Source organism: Neoarius graeffei, chromosome 3, assembly GCF_027579695.1.
Source record: "Neoarius graeffei isolate fNeoGra1 chromosome 3, fNeoGra1.pri, whole genome shotgun sequence".
NCBI lineage: Eukaryota > Metazoa > Chordata > Actinopteri > Siluriformes > Ariidae > Neoarius > Neoarius graeffei.
This window is the reverse complement of record NC_083571.1, coordinates 82,804,757-82,830,876: the sequence shown is the minus strand read 5'-3', so window position 1 is coordinate 82,830,876 and position 26,120 is coordinate 82,804,757. Positions and strand designations below refer to the sequence as shown.

At 43.6% G+C, this 26,120-nt stretch overlaps 2 protein-coding genes across 4 annotated transcripts in view; one reads left to right on the top strand and one right to left on the bottom strand.

Annotated features, from left to right (window-relative positions):
• The window catches only part of hook1 (hook microtubule-tethering protein 1), a 49,970-nt gene extending 37,187 nt beyond the window's left edge, over positions 1-12,783 (top strand). For all 3 annotated transcript variants that reach the window (XM_060917513.1, XM_060917514.1, XM_060917515.1), the window contains exons 18-22: positions 1,118-1,200; positions 9,737-9,837; positions 10,261-10,362; positions 10,861-10,929; positions 11,037-12,783. In XM_060917513.1, the coding sequence (XP_060773496.1) occupies positions 1,118-1,200; positions 9,737-9,837; positions 10,261-10,362; positions 10,861-10,929; positions 11,037-11,192 (511 nt within the window). In that variant the 3' untranslated portion in view covers positions 11,193-12,783. The remainder of the gene's footprint in view (positions 1-1,117; positions 1,201-9,736; positions 9,838-10,260; positions 10,363-10,860; positions 10,930-11,036) is intronic.
• The window catches only part of LOC132883641 (cytochrome P450 2J2-like), a 50,847-nt gene continuing 26,360 nt past the window's right edge, over positions 1,634-26,120 (bottom strand). Inside the window, exon 10 of the mRNA XM_060917519.1 lies at positions 1,634-1,670. The gene's annotated coding sequence lies outside the window, so the exon portion shown is untranslated. The remainder of the gene's footprint in view (positions 1,671-26,120) is intronic.

Genomic DNA, 26,120 nt, shown 5'->3' with positions numbered 1-26,120 from the left:
ACTTCAAATTTTGATTCGTCTGACCACAGAACAGTTTTCCACTTTGCCACAGTCAATTTTAAATGAGCCTTGGCCCAGAGAAGACGTCTGCGCTTCTGGGTCATGTTTAGATACGGCTTCTTCTTTGAACTATAGAGTTTTAGCTGGCAACGGCGGATGGCACGGTGAATTGTGTTCACAGATAATGTTCTCTGGAAATATTCCTGAGCCCATTTTGTGATTTCCAATACAGAAGCATGCCTGTATGTGATACAGTGCCGTCTAAGGGCCCGAAGATCACGGGCACCCAGTATGGTTTTCCAGCCTTGACCCTTGCGCACAGAGATTCTTCCAGATTCTCTGAATCTTTTGATGATATTATGCACTGTAGATGATATGTTCAAACTCTTTGCAATTTTACACTGTCGAACTCCTTTCTGATATTGCTCCACTATTTGTCGGCGCAGAATTAGGGGGATTGGTGATCCTCTTCCCATCTTTACTTCTGAGAGCCGCTGCCACTCCAAGATGCTCTTTTTATACCCAGTCATGTTAATGACCTATTGCCAATTGACCTAATGAGTTGCAATTTGGTCCTCCAGCTATTCCTTTTTTGTACCTTTTATCTTTTCCAGCCTCTTATTGCCCCTGTCCCAACTTTTTTGAGATGTGTTGCTGTTATGAAATTTCAAATGAGCCAATATTTGGCATGAAATTTCACAATGTCTCACTTTCGACATTTGGTATGTTGTCTATGTTCTACTGTGAATACAATATCAGTTTTTGAGATTTGTAAATTATTGCATTCCGTTTTTATTTACAATTTGTACTTTGTCCCAACTTTTTTGGAATCGGGGTTGTATTCAAAGTCTTCAATGTATGTTTTACTACAAAAAGGTGAAGCTTGCTGATCGCACTAAATGTGACTGACTTCCTAACCATTCTTATGCAAAGACATCAAATTGGCAATGGATGTACAGTAGCTATGTGAGTTTGCTTCATGCTACATATAATGAAATCATGTCAGGAAAATGAATTGGGTTGTGTGTGTGACCTTCCAGCCCAAGCTTTAGCTTAAGATCTCGCATATTGCAGAATCTAACACTGTGGTCAACATGGTTTGTGCTCATTCTCACAGGGTCCAGTTGAATGAGGCACAAGATGAGATCATGAAGAAGAAGGAGCTACTGGAAGACCTACAGCCAGATGTGTCTCAAACCTGTGAGCCTGCAGTGAAATCCGTATCCCTGACATTGACATTAATTGACATTAGGGCGGCACGGTGGTATAGGGTGGCACGGTGGTGTAGTGGTTAGCACTGTTGCCTCGCAGCAAGAAGGTTCTGGGTTTGAGCCTAGCTGCCAGCGGGGGCCTTTCTCTGTGGAGTTTGCATGTTCTCCCCGTGTTTGTGTGGGTTTCCTCCGGGTGCTCCGGTTTCCCCCACAGTTCAAAGACATGCAGTTACCGTAGGTTAACATGGGGCGGCCTTGGGCTGAAGTGCCCTTGAGCTTGTATTGATGATGGAAGAACCAAACTGCTTCTCCAGCACATCCTGAAGACTTTGAATGGGGTTAAGTTCAGGACTCTGTAGTGGCCAATTAATGTATGAAAATGATCCCTCATGCTTTCTGAGCCAGTCTTTCACAGTTTGAGCCTGATGAATCCTGGCATTGTCATCCTGGAACATGCCCCTGCCATCAGGGAAGAAAAAAAAAATCCATTGATCAGATAACCTGGTCATTCAGGTACTCAGCTCATTTTATTGCCACATAACATTGCTGAGTCTCAAACCTGACCAGTTGAAGCAACATTAGATCATATCCATAACACTGTACTATGCATACACCATGCTTGATGGGTGCATCACTTCATGTGCTTCCCTTCTTACCCTGACACGCCCGTCACTCTGGAATAGAGTAAATCTGGCCTCATCAAACCACATGACCTTTTTTCAGAGTCCAATCTTTATGCTCCCTGGCAAATTGAAGCCTTTTCTTCTAATTAGTCTCTTTAGTAAGCCACACAGCTGTTTAGTCCAAATCCTGTGAGTTCTCATCACATTGTGCATATGGAAATGCTCTTACTTTCACTATTAAACATACCCTGTGTCCGAAATCACTCACTCGTTCACTACGCCCTACTCACTATATAGGGAATTACTATATCGTGAGCTCATTGGTAAAATGAAAAAACGCTTTCGGACACTAGTCTGTCGCGCTGGTCATTACTGTCGCACAATTAAAACGTGCCAGATCAGTCGGCTGGTGGGTTTTCAAAATAATAAATACATGCATGTATTTTTGTGATAAATACATATACTGAATGTATTTCCCACATTAATAAATACAAAATACCTACATCTTTCAGTTCTTTTAAATCAAGGCTGAATACTTTCTTCTTTTCCACTGCCTTTTATTAAATCAAATTTGAGACTTTTAATTTGATTTCTTTCACCGCGACTACAATGCATGATGGGATAGATTGCTTTGGTTAGTGACCACTGGTTGTACACTACTTTTCATGATGCATTGTGGGATACTTTGAGTGCACTATATAGGGTGTAATAATCCTCGCTATCATTTCGCATAGCACTACAAAATGGCATCCTCATTATATAGTGCCCTATATAGTGAGTCGGGAGCGATTTCGGACACAGGGATAGTTTTTTGTTTTTTTTAAATTTTCATTTATTTATTTATTTATTTATTTATTTTTAAATTAAATTTTTTTTTTAACAAAATCAAAAATCACCATCACCAAGCATTTTAAGTGATTTTCTGATCAGTTGGTCAAAAGTCCCCCCCCCCACGTCTTCTGTGAAGTTGACGGTTCACCACTATCCTTCCAGGTTTTAATAATGCATTGGACAGTTCTTAATCCAGTTTCAGTCATTTCAGCGATCTCCTTAGTTGTTTCCTTTGCTTGATGCAGGCTGAAACACAGTAACATCTTTTCCATGAGCACAGGATGCGTCTTCCGACATGTTTGTTTAAGAAATGAGAAGCTACTCACTGCATCAGTTAGGGTTAAAAGAATTCTTGCCAGCTGAAACACAATCACTGCAGTAATTATCAAATCAAAGGCTTATTTTTGCTTATTTAAATCCAAGCTGTGACTTTTTTGGCCAGGCAGTGTTTTTTAAAATTAAAAAATAGAAATCAACCATTTATACTGTATTCTCCATATACATCTTAAACAAATTAAACAGATAATGCAGTAATGTAGTAATTCAACTTTTATATTGGTCCAATTCGCTGGGTTCATTGTAAAACGAGGGTTATGTATATAACCGCGGTTCTATGAGTTTCGGATGACCGCCAGAGGCGGTGCTTTCAGCACATGGATATCCATCACACGAACGTGCAGGTCGAGTAATAGTAACAACAAAGTCACGTGTGACCTGGGTGACGTCACCCCGTGACCCCGGCATAAAAGACCGGTAAACCCAGGAAGTGACCTCTTGGCAAATCTTCTCGTGTACACTCCGAGTGACTGCCAAGCTCTGGCGGTCATCCGAAACTCATAGAACCGCGGTTATATACATAACCCTCGTTCTATTTCGTTTCTACTGACCGCCAGAGGCGGTGCTTTCAGCACATGGATGACTAATACCAACCAGGTCATGAGGAGTGCCTACCCGTACCCAGTGCTGCTGCGACGGGCCTGGAATGACAGCCGTCGCCACAGGATTATGTGGGACGACATTAAGACGGTAAAACCTGGTGAAAGTGCAGCTGGAAGCCCAGGAGGCTGCGCTGCATATGTCTGAAAGGGGCACGCCCTTCAGTGATGCCCATGAGGCCACCACGCCCCGTGCAGAGTGCGCCCTGACAGCCGGAGAAATCGGGAAGCCACTGTGCCTGTAGGCATGTAATATGGCCTCGACTATCCACTTGGATAGCCTCTGCTTAGAGAGCGCCAGACCCCTCGTCGGTCCTGTGTGGCACAAAAACAGGGCGTCACTCCTACGGAAGCCCTCTGTACGCGACACGTACACCCTGAGGGCGCGAACTGGGCACAAAAGTTCCGACCTCTCACCATGGCCCGCCTCGAACGCCGCAAGGCTAAGGGGCTGGTTGACGAAGGTAGCAGAGAGGGTCTTCGGGAGGAAAGAGGGGTTAGGCCACAGGGTGACCCCACTGTAGCCGGAGTGCCACTGCAGGCACTCCCCACTGACTGACAGCGCGTGTAGTTCCCCGATGCCTCGTCGATGTAATGGCCAGAAGAAAAGCAGTCTTCAGGGAGAGCCATGAAATGTCTGCCGTGAGCAGGGGCTCAGAACGGTGCGTCGCAGAGAGCCTGCAGCACCAATGAGGGTCCCATGTGGGTACCCGGCTCCATCAGGGGGGTCTCAACCGGAGAGCACCCTTCAAGAAACGTGCCACCAAGGCGTGGGACCCCACGGTCCTTCTCCCAACTCTGGCATGCTGAGCAGAGATGGCAGCTGCATAGACCTTGATGGTGGCAGGGGTAAGACCCTTATCAAAGCAGAGACTGGCGGAACAGTCGAATGGTCGGCAGGGGGCAGCATGTAGGCTCCTCCCCCCGAGTTAAGCACCAGTTGGAGAAAGGCCTCCATCTGTTGGCATAGAGGGCATTGGTGGGGGGTGCCCGAGAGCTTGCAATGGTGTTGACCACTGCCGGCTCACAAGGACCTCGCAGGGGGTCCGGCCCTTCAGCGGCCATACCCAGAGCTGCAGACGGGCTGGATCCGGGTGCCAGATCTGCCCTCCCAGCTGTGATAGGTCAGTCCTCACTGGCAGGCACCAGGGGTCGCTGTTCAGAAGTTGCAGCAACTTGGGAACCACACTCGGCCCGGCCACCGGGGGGGCGACAAGCAGCAGCCCGTGGTGGTCCATCGCAACCCTGTGTAGGGTTGGCACGATCAGCAGCAGAGGGGGGGAGGCATACAGCAGTTGCCTCGGCCAAGCATGCGCCAGCGCATCCTGGCCCAGGGGACTGGGGCCGTGGAGGCTGAACCACAGAGGGCAGTGTGTCGACTCCTGGCAGGCAAAGAGGTCCACCTCTGCCCTGCCAAAACGTTCCCAGATGGCGAGAACCACCGCTGGGTTGAGTCTCCATTCCCCGGGATCGGGGTCCTGGCGGGAACAGCAGATCTGCTGCCCTGTTGGCAGTGCCTGGCAAGTACATGGCACGCAGGCTCAAGAGATGTCGATGGGCCCACCGCAGAAGTTGGCCAGCCACTTCCAAGCACTGGAGGGACTTTGTGCCTCCCTGGTGGCTGATGTAGTACACTACCGTGGCGTTGTCCGTCCGCACCAGAACGTGTCTGCCGGTCAGGCCTGGGAGGAAGTGCTGTAGGCCGAGGAACACAGCCCGTAGCTCCAGCACGTTGATGTGCTGCGCCCGTGCAGCACCGGGTGGAGGTGGAGACCGTTGAACCACCTCTGAAGCGGCGTAAGTCCAGAAGTCCCAGCGGGACCAGAGAGGAGGCTGCCGTAAGCATGCCCAGCAGGCGCTGAAAGGTCTTCAGGGCGAGTGACCTACCCCGTCCGAAGCGGCCAAGCAGTAGGCGGATGTTGTGGATCCTGGTCTGGGAGGGAGTTACCATCAATGACCTCGAATCCAGGTGCATGCCCAAGAAAGTCGTCTCCTGGCTAGGCACCAGCGAGCTCTTCTTGTAATTCACCCTGAGCCCCAGCTCTACGACATGCGAGAGCACAGTCGCGATGTTGGTGCGGGCCTGAGCTGCTGACCGTGAACAGACAAGCCAGTCGTCCAGGTAAGGCAGGACACGCAAACCCCTTGCCTGAAGTAGTGCCGATGCCGCACACCCGGTGAACACACGGGGTGCCAGCGATATCCCAAAGGGCAGAACATTGAACTCGAAAGCCTGGCCCTCGAAGGCAAACCGCAGGAACTGCCTGTGGTGTGGCACAATGGGAGCATGGAAGTAGGCGTCTTTCAGGTCGAAGGTGACAAACCAGTCGCCCGCCTGGATGTGGTGTAAGACATCCACTGTACGCAGCATGCGGAATCTCATGGTCCTCAAGTGGGAATTGAGGGACCTCAGGTCGAGGATCGGGCGGATACCGCCGTCCTTCGGAACCAGAAAATACCTGGAGTAGAACCCACCTTGCTGTCTCTGCCTGTCGACGGGAGAGACTGCTCCTTTCTCCAGGAGGGTGGCGATTTCCTGCCGGGGGACGAGGGACTTCCCCGGATGGCTCACGGTGGTGTGTTTGACCCCATGAAACGTGGTGGACGGCGGCAGAACTGGATGCGGTAACCCTCGGTGAGGGTCACCAGCACCCAGGGGTCAACGCTCTCCAGCTTTGGAGCTGTTCGCTGGAAAAGCGGCCGACCGCCGGCGCGCTGATGTCAGCGCCGTCCAGAGCGCCCCCGTCGGTCACCATGGGGGCGACGAGGAGTGGACTGGGTGTAGGGGGCGGCACCGCGGGTCCGGGAGGTGGTGGGGCGGCGAAAGTCATCAACCCGTCTGGTCTCCTGGCGGGTGCGTGGCCGAGACAGAGTCGGTGTGGGCCCCCTGAAGGACTGGGCAGCATTGCCATGGTGGTGGGCCTGGCGGGGGCCAGCGAACTGCTGTTACGCCTAGATGACCTGGGCACTCCGATCCAGGGCTTGCTGAGTGGCTTCGCCAAACAGCTCCCCGGGGACAACAGGGAGAGAGTGCAGCACACGCCGGTCGGGCTCGGCCAGAGGGGACTGTGCCCACCATATCTGCTGGCGGCCGAGGGTGAGATACGACATCAGCCGGCCCAGTTCCCGCGACGAGTAGGCAAAGGCCTGGAGCCGCGTCACACAGCTCCCGTGATGCCGCGCTCGTCCCCTCCAGCGTCTGGGGGTCCATGACACCTGGCTGGCAGAAGGGAACTTAAATAGGGCGAGAACGCTCCAAGTAAGTAGCCCAAAATAAACTATCAGGCGGAAATAAAAAATAAACGACCGGGCGAACACACCCATGGTCGGGAATATTAACAAGGATGGTGCCGTGCGCTACAGAACTGATAAACAGCGGCGAGAAACACCGCTTTAATTTAAATGAATGAAGACCGCTTACCTGAGCGACAACAAACCGGCCTCCAGCAGCGAGGATACGCCTCGGAGGGCTAGTCAGCTAACTCCACCGAGCGAGAGCGCTCAGCTTAACGGAGTAACAACCAATACGAATATAACACACAAGACAGCCGGCCCGTGAGCAGGCCGGAGACAAGGCTACACAAAACAAGCGGTTGATAATATTAACAAGGATAGGCACTGTGCGCCACAGAACTGATAAACAGCGGTGAGAAACACCGCTTTAATTTAAATGAATGAAAGCTGCTTCTCAGTGTTGGGCATCTGCAGGAGGCCATAGGTAGGGGTGTCCTGCATTGCCGCCAGGGCCCTGCAGTCACTAGGGCCCCGCTGCTGCAGCCGACACCGTGTCCTGTCCCCCCGAGGCCCGGGGGATGTCAGATGGAGAATCCAGCCGAGCCAGCCTGGCGGTCCGCGCAGCCACGCTCAGGCACATGCAGTCTGCGCAGGCCATGTCCGTCAGCCCCTGCAGCAGGTGATCAATACCCAGGCATGAGGGGCACTCGCGGTGGCCGTCCTCCGGTTCGAGGGGGACCGGCAGTTGGCGCAGCGAGAGAAGAGGTCCATGACGCCCGGCTGGCAGAAGGGAACTTAAAAAATAGGGCGAGAACACCCCAAGTAAGCAGCCCAAAATAAACAATCAGGCGGTAATGAGAAACGACCGGGCGAACACACCCGTGGTCGGGAATATTAACAAGGATAGGCGCCGTGCGCCACAGCACTGATAAGCAGCGGCGAGAAACACCGTTTTAATTTAGATGAATGAAAACCGCTTACCTGGGCGACAACAAGCCAGCCTCCAGCGGCGAGGACACCGCCCCGGAGGGCTAGTCAGCTAACTCCACCGAGCGAGAGCGCTCAGCTTAACGGAGTAACAATACGAATACAACCCACAAGACCGCCGGCCTGTGAGCAGGCCGGAGACAAGGCTACACAAAATAAGGCGGTTAATAATATTAACAAAGATAGGCGCAGTGCGCCACAGAACTGATAAACAGCGGCGAGGAACACCGCTTTAAATTAAATAAATGAAAACCGCTTACCTGAATGAAGACAAGCCGGCCTCCAGCGGTGAGGACGCCGCCCCGGAGGACTAATCAGCTAACTCCACCGAGCGAGAGCGCTCAGCTTAACGGAGTAACAATACGAATACAACCCACAAGACCGCCGGCCTGTGAGCAGGCCGGAGACAAGGCTGAATGAGGACAAGCCGGCCTCCAGCGGTGAGGACGCAGCCCCGGAGGACTAATCAGCTAACTCCACCGAGCGAGAGCGCTCAGCTTAACGGAGTAACAAACAATACAACACACAAGACCGCCGGCCTGTGAGCAGGCCGGAGACAAGGCTACACAAAATAAGGCGGTTAATAATATTAACAAAGATAGGCGCAGTGCGCCACAGAACTGATAAACAGCGGCGAGGAACACCGCTTTAAATTAAATAAATGAAAACCGCTTACCTGAATGAAGACAAGCCGGTCTCCAGCGGTGAGGACACCACCCCGGAGGGCTAATCAGCTAACTCCACCGAGCGAGAGCGCTCAGCTTAACGGAGTAATAAATCAATACGAATACAACACACAAGACAGCCGGCCTGTGAACAGGCCGGCGGCGAGGCTACACAAAACAAGGTGGTTAATAATATTAACAAGGGTAGGCGCCGAGCGCCGCAGAACTGATAAACAGCGGCGAGAGGAACGCCGCTTAATTTAAATAAATGAAACCCGCTTACCTGAAGCGAAAACAAGCCGGCCTCCAGCGGTGAGGACACCGCCCCGGAGGGCTAATCAGCTAACTCCACCGAGCGAGAGCGCTCAGCTTACGGAGTAATAAATCAATACGAATATAACGACAAGAAGAAAAGAGTTGGTGGACTTAGCGCAGTTTCTTGGAGGGTGCATAAGCACAGCCCCAACCCTACGGGTAACGAAACTACCACAGCGCTTTGTCCAATTTTCAATCCAACTCGCAACCTGCAAACGCGAGAAGATGTAAGAGGTCACTTCCTGGGTTTACCGGTCTTTTATGCCGGGGTCACGGGGTGACGTCACCCAGGTCACACGTGACTTTGTTGTTACTATTACTCGACCTGCACGTTCGTGTGATGGATATCCATGTGCTGAAAGCACCGCCTCTGGCGGTCAGTAGAAACGAAATAGAACCAAAGGGTTCCTGAAGCCTAGGTGTGACTAAACAAAACAAACAAAACTAAAGTATATGCATAGTAAGATATTTAAATAGACATGGCACCGATCCAATACCCAGCATTGCTGATATCAGCTCAGATGATGGATTCTGTAACAGTCGGCAAAGATTGGAATTGTATTTGGAAAAGAAATTTATTTTTGGAACTGGAAAAGTTTAAAAGAGACTTAATTTTAGATTTTATTATATTTATAATTAATACTTTTGTTGTATTTATGATGTGATCAAGTGCTTTAGTTGGGGGGGGTCTTTTTAAAACTTAGTAGTTTTTAAAGAAAACAGCTTAGCTAATATTCGAAGTTTCAGTATTTATATCTGTATCGGAAAACAAAAAGTGGTATCATACTACATTTAACTGTTTTAATCTTAAGTGCTGTGTGTGACTCCTTAAATCATAACCTCAATTGCATAGCCCTAATTCCACATTTTATTCCACATTTTAAAACTGTTGATCTGAAATATCCTTCTTTGATGTTGATTTGCTTTTCCGACAGCACTGAAGGTGGATGAACTGATGGCTGCTCTGAAGAAGAAGGACGATGATATGCGAGCAATGGAGGACAGATACAAAATGTATCTGGAGAAAGCACGCAATGTAATTACACACAGTTACATACAACTGATAACTATATACTAACTCATGTAGAGAAATACAGATTTTACAGGGTTTTTTTTTTTTTCATTTTTTTTTTTATTATATGGCTACACAGAAGCCTGTCCAGTAGTTTGTGATGACATCCAGTTTTCTGTTGTACAAACTTGTATTGAACATCTAAATAAGTGTGATTAAGGAATTGAGAAACATATCAACATGCTCATTTACACCTAGGGAAAATTTAGTGTAGCATGTTTTTGCTAAGTGGGAGTAAATCTACACAGATATGGGGAGAACATAACATCCCATAGACGGTACACCGAACTCCGGATCAAGCATGGAGGTGTGAGGTGGCACTGCTGTATACTGATCGCTGGTCATGATTCTGTTTAATAGTGTGCATCTTTGTTGTGTGTTCAACAGGTGATCCGAGCACTGGACCCAAAATTGAACCCAGCCTCGGCTGAGATCCAAGCCCTAAAGAACCAGCTGTCAGAGAAGGAGAAGAAAATAATTACTCTCGAGGTCTAAATCTTGCTTTGTTTTTTATACCATACTGTTGTTGCATTATTGATTCTAACTGGTCAGAAGGTTTTGATTAATTTTCTATAACAGCATGGCTCTAACATTAGTATTATATTCATATACTCATTTTAATACATTATAATTTCTACAGTAAAGACAAACTTCTGTCATAACAGACACATGTATGGTGTCATTATCCATTTCTAATATTAAAACTATTTAAAATGGCTAATTGTCAAAAGAACGCGTCTCCAGCGTCAGCGCTTTGTCACAGTCAGAGGTGAAGCTGTTTCTTTAAGTTTCCTGCCAAGGGAAAGCAGCATTTTTGTCTTAACTTTATGAGAACTTGTGGGAACAAATGTTTATTGGTACTATAATGTAAGTGATGACCGGAAGTAACTATAAATGGATAAAAGTAAAAAAAAAAAGTTTCTAAACTCTGCTTAATCGTTTCCTCTCTCCTTGTATAACATCTCTCTCCTGTTTTGTCTTCCACAGAGAGAGTGTGAGCAGGCTAAGCTAAGAGAGTATGAGGAGAAACTGATTGTAACAGCGTGGTACAATAAGGTAAAGCAGAACTTTAGAAGGCTTTAATTACACGGTCTGTGTAAATATGTTCATATACTTGAAACTGATGTCTTTCTCTCTAATGCACATACACACTCATTGCACAGAGCCTCAATTTCCAGAAGCTGGCGATTGAGTCTCGTCTGAGCGGGTGTGCTAACTCTCTGGTGCCACCTGGCCAGTCCTTCCTGGCGCAGCAACGTCAGGTGACCAACACACGACGCACCATGTCAATCAACGTCCCTGCCAGCTCCTCCAAGTAATGACTCGACCCCCCCCCACCTGGTTTTCCCTTTTCTCAAGTGCACACTTAAGTGACCTTAAATACCTTGAACTCCTAAATAAAGGGACAAGCATGCCATAATGTGAACACTTAGGAACCTCACATATATACAGTGTATATACACAAATAATCAAGCAAAGGTTTAACACTTTACAAAAACAATACTCATTCAAGCACAATAACTCAATTTACACACTATTAACATGACTATTACACACCATGCACACTACAGACTACAACCTCTGCAGTTAGTTACATAAGATGAGCTGCAACAGCTATATTACTGACTTGATATCTAGATTATATCAGCAGTTTGAGGTATGACAATTTTGAAAGACAAATTCAGAGAAAGATATCTCATGATATTGTCCTTGGTGAGGGTTTAGAATGCATGCTGAAGGCTAAACTGGACTTCCAGTAGTATTCTATGCAGTCAGGTAATGTGTACTATAATAAGTATGAATACTACTATTGCCCTGAATGTGTGTATATAGAGACGTGCGTTTATTGACATTTTCATCATCTCTCAGTTTCATCTCTCAGCTTCCGTGCATGTTCACAAAATCAGCAACACTGAATGATATGAATAACACATCAGGAAAAATGCATACTTGGTGCTGGACACCAAATGCAAATTTTTTTTTCTACTACAAAATTACTACTTTTCTTATAATTGAATGCAAACAGTGAACAATTATCACAAAAATTTAAATGAACATAGTTGCTATAGCCAGTTTTTAATCAACTAGAACAAGCTATCTGTATAATTTAATATCAGTAATTTTATTTAATACAGAAATTGACTGACTGGACTCTTGCATGGTCTTATGAACAACAGCAGAGCCTTTTTCTGCCTCTTGTAAAGTTCATCTGGATTTAATGTGTAAAAGCATCAGATATCAGGATTAAATCACCAGCTCACGGTCATGGCATCTCAACCCAACTGTCCTATTATAGGGTGAAATGCTGTGACCTGATTTGCTTTCCTTTTCGCCAACTGGCATTTATTTATGGAAACCATTTGTGACCAATAAATGATCCGTTCCTGCAGTAAAGCTTTACAATGACTGCATGTCAGAGGGTTAGAATAATTTGGGCTTGTATCATACAAAGTTTTTGTTGGAAAATGTGTGTTCAGTGTTCCACAAACCAGATGGTCCACATGTTTTCTCCCAGCAATTAAGACCACCTGGTTAAGGTCAAAAAAGGTAGCCTGTGGTTATCACTTAACACTGGATTGGGAAACACTACTGTTGGCTTACTTTACACTCATAATGATTAGTCAAGTTTCTTTAATAGTCATAATTTCTAATTGACTTTCGATTTAATTATTGTTGTATTGAATATAGGATTTTTATCCTGTACTGGGAAATGTGATAATTGTTTTGAATGGTAAACAGATACTTATGATAAAAGAGGTAGGTTTTTAAGGTTGTATACGTCATTACTGAGTGTTATGTTTTTGTCAATCATAAAGCTTAATAAAGAGGGGAAAATGACTATGATAATCTGTGGAAACCCAAATCTTTGTCTTCTGAACAAAAAATAAAGACAAAAAGGTGTATTTTGCATGTTTGAATTATTTTCATTGAGTTGTAACTCCTCACTATTCTAGATGGTGTTTTGTATGTATATAAAAAATATATACTGTCTGTGTGTGTATGTGTGTGTGTGTGTGTATATATATATATATATATATATATATATATATATATATATATATATATATATAATATTATATTATGCATTTCTTAAAATCTCTTGTAAAAGGAGCAGATGGTTGATGACCTGCACAAGATGGGCTCTAAAAATACATAAACAAAAACATTAAAATATAAGATTATGGCTATAATGAAACAAAGTCTGGAACAGTTAACAGTTGGCCGAGCATATTTCCTGCCTGCAGAATGAGGAGGATGGAAGGAAAAGCAAAGAAGAACCCAAAGTTTTAAAATTGTACAGTTTGATGTCAAATTTCAAAATCAACTATTAGATGTGACCTCCATATTAAAAAAACTCTTTTAAACAGGCTGCACTTTCTGGCCAAATGACTTGAGGGGACAGTGTAGGTGCAATAGGCTTATCAAATCAGTCTCATGTAAAAAGGAATCAGTCTCATAACTTCATTAATCATTTAATTCAAGTGTCTAATAGTTTATGGCTAAGCTATTAAAATCAATGGAATGACTTGGTGATGTTGCTATAGTTTACTAGTGTGCTTGCCTACTATTGTTCTTAAGTTTACTTATTCTGTCTTATTCCAGCACGTTTTTTGGATCTACTACTCCTCCTAGGGCGTTCGAGATGGAGACCATTCCAACTCTGAGACGTCTGGCCCGACGTGGTGTAGTGTGCTTGTATACAGCTTTTGGATCAATGCGCCCGTTCTCTTGTTCTTGTCGTTTTTCTTTTGTTTTTTTCCCCATAGAGAATGAATAGGGCTCATGAATCGAATCGTCCTACTCGGACACGCTCCATCGCAGATGCACCAAACCTCATGTGATACTTCAGGCCAACTCCCCCGACACATACATGCAATCGGTTCTGACCCACACTCATATTTTTCCTTTCTTTTTGCTCATCCCTTTTTCCTCCATAGGCTTGCATTGATTTTTGGCCCCAGTGAAAATAAATGGTGTTTTAGGAGAGAAACTTTCACTCTCCAATTTTTTTAACCAAGTGACCAAACTTCAAGAAACTTCACTTGATGCCTCAGGCCAAGTCCCCGCACAGATCCATCCCCTCATCTGAGACCTGCACTCGTCTTTTCCGTGGTTTTCACGCATCTCTTTTTACCTCCATAGGCTTCCATTGATTTTTGGCCCCATTCAAATGAATGGAGTTTTGCTCAGTAACACTTCACCACACATCCACCAAACTTCATATGGCACCTCAGGCCAAATCACCCATCACACACATGATCTCGGTTCTGACCTGCACTTGTCTTTGTCTTGCCTTTCATCCGTCCATTTTTCTCCATTTTGCCGCTAATCAATGGAAGCTTGACTGAGTCATTCCTCCCTTCTCCCATAGGTAATGATGCATTTGGCAAGGATCTGCTCATTTGAGACTTTGACAGCAAATCAACTTCAACTCAATGGCCACTTTATTAGGAATACTTCACACACACACACACACACACACACACACACAATAGCAATTAGCATATAAGCATTCACGTGTTACCATGCTAGCTGTTAGCATGTTACCCATTACGATATCATGCCTGCTGTTAGCTCGCGAGTTGTTAGCATGTTCACCATTAGCATGTTATCATCTCATCTCTCATCTCATTATCTCTAGCCGCTTTATCCTTCTACAGAGTCGCAGGCAAGCTGGAGCCTATCCCAGCTGACTACGGGCGAAAGGCGGGGTACACCCTGGACAAGTCGCCAGGTCATCACAGGGCTAGCATGCAGTGGCGGCTGGTAGTCTTTCAAACAGGGGAGGCTGGTCGGTTACGATATTTCCAGATTTTAAAAGAAAAAAGAAAAAACATCAATTTTGCCCATACTCTTGCCTCTGATCTGGCTGATTGTTGCAGGGTCACAAACTGTGAAATAACAGGTTCTTTTGGCCCATTAGCCTACTGTCCAATATACATGATGGTGGTGTTGGGGGGCTGTATATTTTATATTTTAAAATTGTGGCATGTTGTTTAAAAACTGATCATTATTGAAAGCAGCTCTTTGTCAGGAACCTCAGCAATAACAGCAGAGTGTTCCGGAATAGGCACAAGCACTGACCTTGGGGAGCCAAACATAGAGCTGGGTGCCACACATTTAATTCCAACACACTTTCCCTATATTTTACTTATTTTGACTGAGAAATGTTTCATTGACAATTTTGATAACCCTTCACTTTTAATCCAGGTCTGTAGTGTGAAATGTTCTCGGCTGTGTTTTTGTTTAAAAATGTTTTCCAAATTGTAGCTGTGTTTAATTCATATCCAGAAAAATATATATTCCAATATAATATACTCAGCATAAACATTTTAAATAGATTCTATATTTTTGGTCCATCCATGACATATTACTGAAGTAGCCTATTTACTGTTGTTGATGTGGGTCACTTGCTGTTAGCCAATTCACTTTCTCGTACCAGGAGAGCTGAAAGGAACGAGTATTATTCCCTACCTTTTTCACCAAGTCAGTTTGAGGCGTTGGTCTACCCTGCTCTTTAATTTTAATTTTTTCCGCGAAAGGAAGACTGGCAAATGGCTTCGCCAAAATTAAATCAGCAATGCTTGGCATCCGTGCGCAGCTTTCTTACTAGCTGACTAGCCCCCTCAAGTTCAAGTTCAGTCACTCAAATAAACAAAATTTCTGGAACTAAGATAGCAAACTTGACAACACTATATTTACACTTTATTTACAATGAAAATATATACAAATTAAAAAAGCTGGTAGAAACCGTATGTAATGAATGAAATCAAAATGTAAGCTGATCTCTTACAATACACCACAGCACTCGCGAATCTGCATGGGACTGAACTGAAATTCACCGCCGCCTGTCTATATTTGAAACGAGCTGTCAATCAAAGAAAATATCCGGCCGCTTTCACCAATCACCAGTCTCCTCGCGGAAACTGCCATGTCCCTCCCACTGTGAGGCTCGGAGTCCATAGGCGGGCATTTTCGCAGTATTTGTCCAATAACCGTCTTGCATTTTGAGATTGAAAAGCGCATCGCTCCCAAATGCCATTGAAGTCCACTGAGGCTGGGAGTCCGTGAGACTCCGTGGGCGGGCGTTTTCGCAGTATTTGTCCAATAATCGTCTTGCATTTTGAGATTGAAAAGCGCATAGCTCCCAAATGCCATTGAAGTCCACTGAGGCTGCGCTGCATCGCGCTGTCGAGGGGGAAAAACTCACGCACACATTAGGCGAACTGGGGAAAGTTATAACGGAATGATTTTGCGCTGTAGTTGGGTTGAGCACATATATTTCTATGATCCTGGATCTGAAATAGCAATGTTATAAGGTCAGCTATAACATAAGCCTAGCGCAATTCATCCTACACAATGTTCATCATTTTTAGAGGAGGCTGAGCCTCCCTCGTTGTCTTAGAGCAGTCGCCCGTGCTAGCATGTTATCATGAGAGCTGTTAACATGTTAGGATTAGCAGGGCAGCATGCAGAGTTCGCATGTTTGCTGTTAGCGAGTTCGCCTGAGCATGTTAGCATGTTAACTGTTAGCATGTTAGCTGTTAGCATGTCACCCTCTGCGTGTTAGCATGCTAAAAGTTAACATACTAGCCATTAGCATGTTAGGCTGTTAGTATGATAACTGTCAACATATTAGCCTTAAAGTGTTAGAATTTTAACAAATAGCATGTTATCTATTAGCATGTTAGCATTAACATTAGTATGCTAACTGTTAGCATGTTGGTATGCTAGCTTTTAGCATGCTAGCATGATAGCTGTTCTGCTACAGCTCAGCAAGCACACTTTGCATTTTCTCTGTGGAAATGCAGTCTAGTTGAGTATTGTAGCTCTAATGTAATATGTTTACTCTAGATCTATAACATTCATATAACAACCAAATGGGTGAAGGCAATTAGAATACTTACTCGGCAGAGGTTGGCATTCAGTGGGTGTTGTAGCAATAAACAGGACACAGTTTATTCCAAAGATACCATTTATTGAAATAGCTGACATGAATTAACCAACTAATACTGATCAGATATAGCAACAGTAGCAGCCAAGGAATAATTCAATATAAATGATGATACAATGTATACAAATAAGAATCAGTAATGTATATGATAATTAAGGCACTAATGGTGATCAGAAGTAATAAGCTATATGCCAGTGTTACAGTGTAGGGGCGAGTGGATGTTAAAATGTGATAGGGGAATCACGTGTTTGGGTGTGTGTGTGTGTGTATGGAATGCGAATGGAATGCGTGAGCCCTGTGCCAGGCACCGCCTAGAGGGGAGATGGTCAACAAGGAGAGTTAAAAAAAGAAGAAACAAGGGAATCTGTAGTTTAAACTAGTCTTGGCTAGGCCTTAAACCCAAACTTCTACTTAACCCTTAGCTACTCCTGAAATCCCAATGTTGAGGAGTGGAGTGCAATGGAGGGAGTTAAAAAGAAAGAGAGCATGAACGATCTAACTAAATACAGATAGTAAACAAAGTAAATCAAACAACACGCGGTCTAAGACCGACTTTCATGTGAATCAAAATGCGTACATTTAAACCATAAATGAATTCAAATGAACAACACTCTTCACATTAACTAGCCACAACTAAGACTAACAATTGCCCAGATGCCAGCCTTACTTGAGATCGCTCTTGTTAGCGATAGAAAGTGCATCTTCTGTTATTTGAAGGCAGCGCGACGCGCAGGTCCCGTGAGAAAGCAGTCCTGTTCCTTCCACTTTTACAGCTCGTCAGCTGAAGAGCTTCAGTGTTCTGTTGGCCGTCCGATGATCTGGAAGGAATCTTATTTGTAGTTCGAGGACACTGAGAAAGGGATCTGGTCACCTTTTCTCTTTGAAATACTGCATGGGCTGCAGTAACTAATCAGTTCAGTTATTATTACAACTCTGCGAAGGTCAAATACATTGAACTTTGGCTAAAGGTCTGGTATCAATAGCTCGTTCTTTGTCCTCTGTCCTTCTGTAGCACCGATGCATGATGTCTCTCTTTCATGCGTGGAAACCCACCGCCAGAGAGAAAGAATTTCAATTCCGCCGCGAGTTTAAAGCACAGTTGTGACATCACTGTATTTGGTATCCGGTATCATCTCTGTATCCAATACCATTACAGGGAGTCAGAAGAATGGGCGGAGATAGAACATGGCATCGAGTACAGGAATTGGTGTGTTCATAAATGGTTACTATGGTTACGGGCATGGCAGTCCATCCGTACAACAGTAATTGCTTGTGTTCTTTTTCCCCCCGTATTAATCTTTGCTCATTTTCATACAAAGGGGGGGGGGATAATATTAAAGGACACTGTACAGTGGTGCTTAATTTTATGAGCACTTTAGAATTGTCTATATTTCTGCACAAATCTGACTTGAACCATCATCAGATAGTCACAACAAAGTCAAAGTCTGATCTTCACAACATATGTTTTAAGAAGTGTTTCATGGCATGAACAAAGGCGCTTCCTGAGGACTTCAGAAAAAGAGTTGTTGATGCTCACAGGCTGGAAAAGATTATAGTGTCTAAAAAGTTTGGACTCCACCAATTCACAGTCCGACAGAAATTCAAGGCCATTGTTACCCTCTCCATGACTGGCTGACCAACAAAGATCACTCCTAAAGCAAGGCGTGTAATAGTCTGCAAGGTCACAGAGGAGCTCAGGGTAACTTCGAAGCAATTAAAGGCCTCTCTCACATTGGCCAATGTTAATGTTCATGTGCCCACCATCAGGACACTGAACAACAATGGTGTGCATGGCAGGGTTGTGAGGGGGAAGCTACTGCTTTCCAAAAAGAACATTGCTGCCAACTACAGTTTGCTAAAGATCACAGGGACAAGCCAGAAGGGTTTTGGAAAAACTTTGTGGTTGGAGGAGGCCAAAATATAACTTTTTGGTTTAAATGTAAAGCATTATGTTTGAAGAAAGGAATACACTACCTTCTAGCATAAGAACCTTATCTGTGAAACATGGTGGCAGTAGTATCAGAGTTTGGCCCTCTGTTACTGCATCTAGGTCAGGGCATCAAAATGGAATTCTGAATGATTCCGGTGAATTCTAAAGGAAAATGTCAGGACATCTGTCTGTGAACTGGACATCTGTCTGTGAACTGAATCTCAGGAGAAACTGGGTCATGCAGCAAGACAACGACCCTAAGCACGCAAGTTGTTCTACCAAAGAATGGTTAAAGAAGAATAAAGTTAATCCTTTTGGAATAGCCAAGTCAAAGTCTTACTTTTATCCAGTCTGACCTCAATCCAAGAGAAATGATGTGTGGGCAGTTAATGTGAGGAAACCCACCAACATCCCAGGGTTGAAGTTGTTCTGTACAGAGCTAAGATTCCTCCAAGCTGATATGCAGGACTGATTAACAGTTACTGCAAATGCCTAATTGAAGTTATAGTGTAATAGTCTGCACAAGGCGGTCATACCAGATACAGAAAGCAAAGATTCACATACTGTTGCCACTTATACTCACATGTAATATTATATAATTTTCCTTAATAAATAAATCACCAAGAGTAATATTCTCATTTGTTTAATTGGGTTCTCTTTATTACCTCCGCCAAGGAGGTTATGTTTTCGGTAGCGTTGGTTTGTTTGTTTGTCTGTTAGCAACATTACGGAAAAAGTTATGAACAGATCGCTCTGAAATTTTTTTCCAGAGGTGTGGCTGGGCACAAGTAACAATCCATTAAATTTTGGCAGTGGGGGGCATCGTGGCTCAGGTGGATAAGGCACCATACCATAAATCCGGCGACCCGGGTTCGATTCCAGCCCGAAGTAATTTCCCGATCCCTCCCCATCTCTCTCTCCCGCTCATTTCCTGTCTCTACACTGTCCTATCCAATAATAAAGGTGAAAAAAGCCCCCCAAAAAATCTTTAAAAAAAAAAAAAATTTGCCAGTGGTCTGGATCCTGGAATTTTTTAAAAGATTCTTGATGGAGGTCTGTGCTCTCCGAGTGCTTTTTACCTCCGCCAAGGAGATTATGTTTTCGGTGGCGTTTGTTTGCTTGTTGGTTTGTCTGTTAGCAACACTACAGAAAAAGGTATGAACGGATTGCTCTGAAATTTTTTCCAGAGATGTGACTGGGCACAAGTAACAATCCATTAAATTTTGGCAGTGATCTGGATCACCTTCTGGATCCTGGATTTTTTTAAAGGATTCTTGGCGGAGGTCTGCGCTCTCCGAGTGCTTTTCTAGTCTAGTCTATTTTTAGGACTTGTGTGAAAATCTGATGGTTTTAGATCATATTTATGCAGAAATATAGAAATTCCAAAGGGGTTTGCAAACTTTCAAGCACCATGGTGCTTATGTGTAAAAACCATTGGATTAGATGTGTCCAAACTTTTGGCTGGTACTTATATGATATTACATGGTTGTGTGAAAATATGAAGTTTATATGCAGTTTATCTTCGAGTGGTGAATGTATATATTATGAGTGAGTGAAGCGAACCAGTGAAAATATTTTCAACACAGGAAGATAAACTTCACATCTTCATCCCACCATTTAATGTTCTCTATATTAAATAGAGACACACACACAAAACAAAAACAAAACAAAAAAACCAAGTTAATCAAAAGAATTTTCATTTTGAACTGGTTGGCCATTTTGACGACATGCGTCAAGTCAGCAGGAAAACACTGGGCGTGACGTCATCGGAATAAAATATCGGGTATGTCACTCAGCTCCGTGATGTGTTTTGTATGAAAAACGTGAGTTTTTCAACACGAGAAGATAAACTTCCTATTTTCAAGCCAACATATAATTTTGTTTGTTATAGACACACATTCACAAATAAAATGTGTGTAAATTTATCAAAACAATACATCGATTTCCTCACGAGTGACACTGAAAAATATCTCCCTTAATGTCCCGGATGTAGTTCATATGAAAAATGCGAGTGGCATATTTCCCAGTATAATGCTTGTGTCTATATTTCAGGCATGTGATTTGACCAAAGTGAAAAAGACTGAAAAATAGCTGGGGGTCTGGGGGCCACAGGCCCCCAGCCAGGTCCAGGGCGGAGCCCTGGTGGGGGGACAAGGGGGGGCGAAGCCCCCCGAAGCTCCTGGTTTTTAAGCAAATTACCATGGAAAAATGATCACAAACTATACAATGAACTCCCTCAGGGGTAGTAAAGTATTACAAAAAAACAAATGTGCAGTACACATAAATATTATCCTTCATCTCTTAGGTGTGTATCTTTACCCAACAGTAATGGAATTTCAAGTACTCAGAACTACAACATTCATGGACATTGAACTTGTATGTTATCAGACTCAAATGCAAGCAAGCAAAAATTGAAAATGTGTCAATCGAATCCATTCACGCTTATTTATGTTTTGAAATGAATCAACATTTCTGTAATATAAAATATTTGTTATTCAACAGTCAACACTGAAAATTGTAACAAAAAACATGCTTGCAGCTTTCATAAACATGCATTTGACAACAATGTTATTTCGTACTATAATTTTCTGTTAATAGTTACATTTCCAAAATATACAATAATTTTCTTTTTACAAATGAATTAATAAAGTAAACTCTCACCTCGTTATTAACTACCCTGTCTGCAACTGGGATGGGTTGTTTCGGTGGGTCTTTCCTCTCAATACTACCGACGGCTGTCGATGTAAACAAGGGATGAAGTCCATACGGTTTGTTCACCTTCGGTTGACATCCAAATGCACCCGCTATCGAAAAGTTCGTTTTCCTTTCTTCGAGCTTGTTCACGTGTTTTTGCTGCTTCGCGTGAGCTTCCAATGCCTTGAAACCTCGTGTTCCATAGTCAATAGTATCCTGACACCATGTGCACAATGCTTTACCGGGGTGGTCAATTTTACGAATGAAATCGCAAAAAAGAGTGGTAACTTCCTTCTTTCCAACAGTATCAACGATTTCTCTTTCCAACCAGTCCCATCGGAACTTATTCTTGATATGTTTATCAATTTCTTTGACGCGAGAGGCATCTTTCCGTTCAAGCACAGACATATTGCAACAATTGCAAATGGCGCTAAAAGCGACCTCGTATACAACAGCGGCTCTGATTGGTCAGAAGGAACAGACATTCAACCAATCAACGGAGGCGTAACTGTTTCCTTCTTGAATATAAAAGACGGATCAGAAAATGAACGAGTGGGGATTTTAACACGAATATACGATCGGCAAAAAAGCTAAAAAACGGAAATATTTTTTTTTGTTTTTATGTAGTTGAAAAAGACGGAATTCCGACTAAAGACGGAAAAATCACATGCCTGATATTTTATATATACAGTGCCTTGAAAAAGTATTCATACCCTTTCGATTACGTTCATTATGTCTTATATTGAATATTGTTAGTTTTTTCTTTTTTATCAGACATCTGATTTTTTAGGTTTGTTTACCTGACATGTTTCGATGTACGACTGTCGTCTTCCTCAGAGTGTCACTGGATGTTATTGGTGACGCATCTTTTATCAGCTGATGTTTCCGAAGGCGTGGCCTTCCTGTCTGGATTGACAGGTCGGTCACACCTTCTACTGTCAGTTCGTCCCCTGCAAGATGGCACTCCAGGTATGGGAGAGCATGTATGCTCCCTCATCTCGGTTGATGGTCCTCGGGCTTCGCTTACGGATCTCTATGGCCTCCCTGATCCAGCGCTGATGTTTATTATCTTCTGTGCGGATGACTCTGGCATTCCCCCAGTCCATAATATGATTTTCCCTTTTGCAATGATCTGTTATGGCTGACTTATAATTTTCCTGTTGTGCCTTTTCTTTTATTGTTCGGGTTTGTCTTGTAGCTGTCTCCTTTTCGCACTCTTTCTTATGTTCATTTTTTCTTGTGTTGAAACTCCTTCCTGTCTCCCCAATGTAAGTTTTATTGCATAATTGGCATGGAATCTCATTATGGTGTTGCATTTATTTTCCGGATGTATTCTATCTTTGGGATGAACCAGGATCTGACGGAGTGTTGTGTGTGGTTTGACAGGTGTGTTAATGTTGTATTTCCTCATTGCTCTTTGAATGCGCTCTGTTATTCCTCTGATGTATGGTAATGTCACTACTCCCCTGTGTTCTTGTTTGTTGGTTTGTTTTTTCTCTTTCTTCTGTGTTTTGTTGTTTTTGACCTGTTCCGCCCCTTTGGATATTGCCCACTGTGGATATTGACATGCCTTCAGTGCGTGTTGTATATGTTGTTCCTCCTGTTCTTTGTCCTGTGGATCTGTAATTATTGCTGCACGTTCATGCAATGTTCTAACTACGGATATTTTGTGCATTATAGGGTGTTCGGAAGTCCAGTTTAAATATTGGTCGGTGTGTGTGGGTTTCCTGTGTACTTTTATTTTGATATCCCCCTCTTCTGTATGATGTATTTTTAAGTCCAAAAATGCTATTGACTGCTCCGTTTCCTCTTCATGTGTAAATTTTATATTGCCGGTATTGTCTATAGTATTGAGATGGTCGGTAAGTTGTTGATTGTGTCCCCTCTTTACTTTTTCCAATATGTCGTCCACATACCGTTTCCAGAGTGTTGGCCTGTATTCCGCTGGTATTGTAGTGAGTGCTTTCTGCTCCAGGTCTTCCATGAAAAAGCCGCACATGATGGCTGATAGTGGGTCTCCCATGGCAAACCCTTCCTTTTGTCTGTAAATTGTGTTCCTGAACTGAAAGTATGTGGATGTGGCGATGAATTGAAGGAGCTGAGTGATGTCTTGTACCGTGAGGTTTGTGCGTTTCTTGAGCGTTCTATCTGTTTTTAATTTGTCTTGTACTACCTGTATGGTGCGAAAAGGAGACAGCTACAAGACAAACCCGAACAATAAAAGAAAAGGCACAACAGGAAAATTATAAGTCAGCCATAACAGATCATTGCAAAAGGGAAAATCATATTATGGACTGGGGGAATGCCAGAGTCATCCGCACAGAAGATAATAAACATCAGCGCTGGATCAGGGAGGCCATAGAGATCCGTAAGCGAAGCCCGAGGACCATCAACCGAGATGAGGGAGCATACATGCTCTCCCATACCTGGAGTGCCATCTTGCAGGGGACGAACTGACAGTAGAAGGCGTGACCGACCTGTCAATCCAGACAGGAAGGCCACGCCTTCGGAAACATCAGCTGATAAAAGATGCGTCACCAATAACATCCGGTGACACTCTGAGGAAGACGACAGTCGTACGTCGAAACATGTCAGGTAAACAAACCTAAAAAATTAGATGTCTGATAAAAAAGAAAAAACTAACAGTATTCATACCCCTTGAACTTTTTCACATTTTTCCACCTTACAACCACGAACTTAAAAGTTTTTTATTGAGATATTATGTGATAGACCAACACAGAGTAGCACATAATTGTGAAGTGAAACGAAAATGATAAATGGTCTTCAAAATTTTAAACAAATAAAAATCTGAAAAATGTGGTGTGCATTAGTATTCAGCCCCCTGTACTCTGATACCTCTAAATACAATCCAGTGCAATTAATTGCCTTCAGAAGTCATCTAATTAGTTAATAGAGTCCTAATGTGTGTAATTTACTCTCAGCATAAATACACTTGTTCAGTGGTTTGTTAGAGAACACTGAAGAACAAACAGCATCATGAAGACCAAAGAACTCACCAGACAGGTCAGGGATAAAGTTCTGGAGAAGTTTAAAGCAGGGTTAGGTTATAAAAAAAATATCCCAAGCTCTGAACATCTCAAGAAGCACTGTTCAATCCATCATTCAAAAATGGAAAAAGTATGGCACAACTGCAAACCTACCAAGACATGGCCGTCCACCTAAACTGACAGAGCAAGCAAGGAGAGCACTGGTCAGAGAAGCAGCCAAGAGGCCCATGATCACTCTGGAGGAGCTGCAGAAATCCACAGCTCAGGTGGGAGAATCTGTGCACAGGACAACTACCGTATAAGTCGTACACTCCACAAATCTGGCCTTTTTGGAAGAGTGGCAAGAAGAAAGCCATTGTTGAAAGACAGGTATAAGAAGCCATGTAGGGGACACAGCAAACATGTGGAAGAAGGTGCTTTGGTCAGATGAGACCATAGTTGAACTTTTTGGCCTAAATGCAAAGCGCTATGTGTGGCGGAAAACTAACACTGTTCATTCCTCTGCACACACCATCCCCACTGTGAAACATGGTGGTGGCAGCATCATGCTATGGGGATGCTTTTCTTCAGCAGGGACAGGGAAGCTGGTCAGAGTTGATGGGAAGATGGATGGAGCTAAATACAGGGCAATCCTGTTGGAGGCTGCAAAAGACTTGAGACTGGGAAGGAGATTCACCTTCCAGCAAGACAATGACCCTAAACATACAGCCAGAGCTACAATGGAATGGTTTAGATCAAAGAATATTCATGTATTAGAATGGCCCAGTTAAAGTCCAGACCTAAATCCCTGTAGAACAGGATAAAGCGCCTACAGATAATGAGATGAGATGAGATACAGTATATCAGATGTTTTTAGTTGCCAAACAGTGGTCACAAAAAAAAAGCACAATTTTCGGGTTCTGCATGCAGTCTATATGTGAAATTTTGGCCTTGTGTTGATTTCAGAAAATCCAACATAATCTAAAACTTGTGCACCAAATTCTTTTTTTTTATTAAAGATTTATGTTGTATAATCATTCTGCCACAGAAAAACAGATTTCAAAGAAATTGCTGTAAGCCCAATATTGCCAGTCTGTGTGCTAAACTGGCTTACCTGCAGTCCAGACCTGCCTCACATTGAAAACATTTAGTATAGCCCCAATTCCAAAACAAACAAACAAACAAACAAACTGGGACACTGTGTAAAACAAGTAAAAACAGACTGTGAAGATTTGCAAATCATTGAAACCCTATATTTCATTGAAAATAGTACAAAGACAACATATCAAATGTTGAAACTGAGAAAATTTATTTTTTTAAAAAATATATGCTCCATTTGAATTTGATGTCAGCAACACGTTTCAGAAAAGTTGAGACAAGGGCAACAAAAGACTGAAAAGGTTGTGTAATGCTATAATAATAATAATAATAATTATTATTATTATTATTATTATTATTATTATTATTATTATTATTATTATTATTATTATTTGGTTAATTGGCAACAGGTCAGTCACATGATTGGGTATAAAAAGAGTATCCCAGAGGCTGAGTCTCTCAGAAGTAAAGATGGAGAGGGGTTCACCGCTCTGTGAAAGACTGTGTGGGCAAACAGTACAACAATTTAAGAATCATGTTCCTCAATGTAAAACTGCACAGGAATTTGGGGATCACATCATCT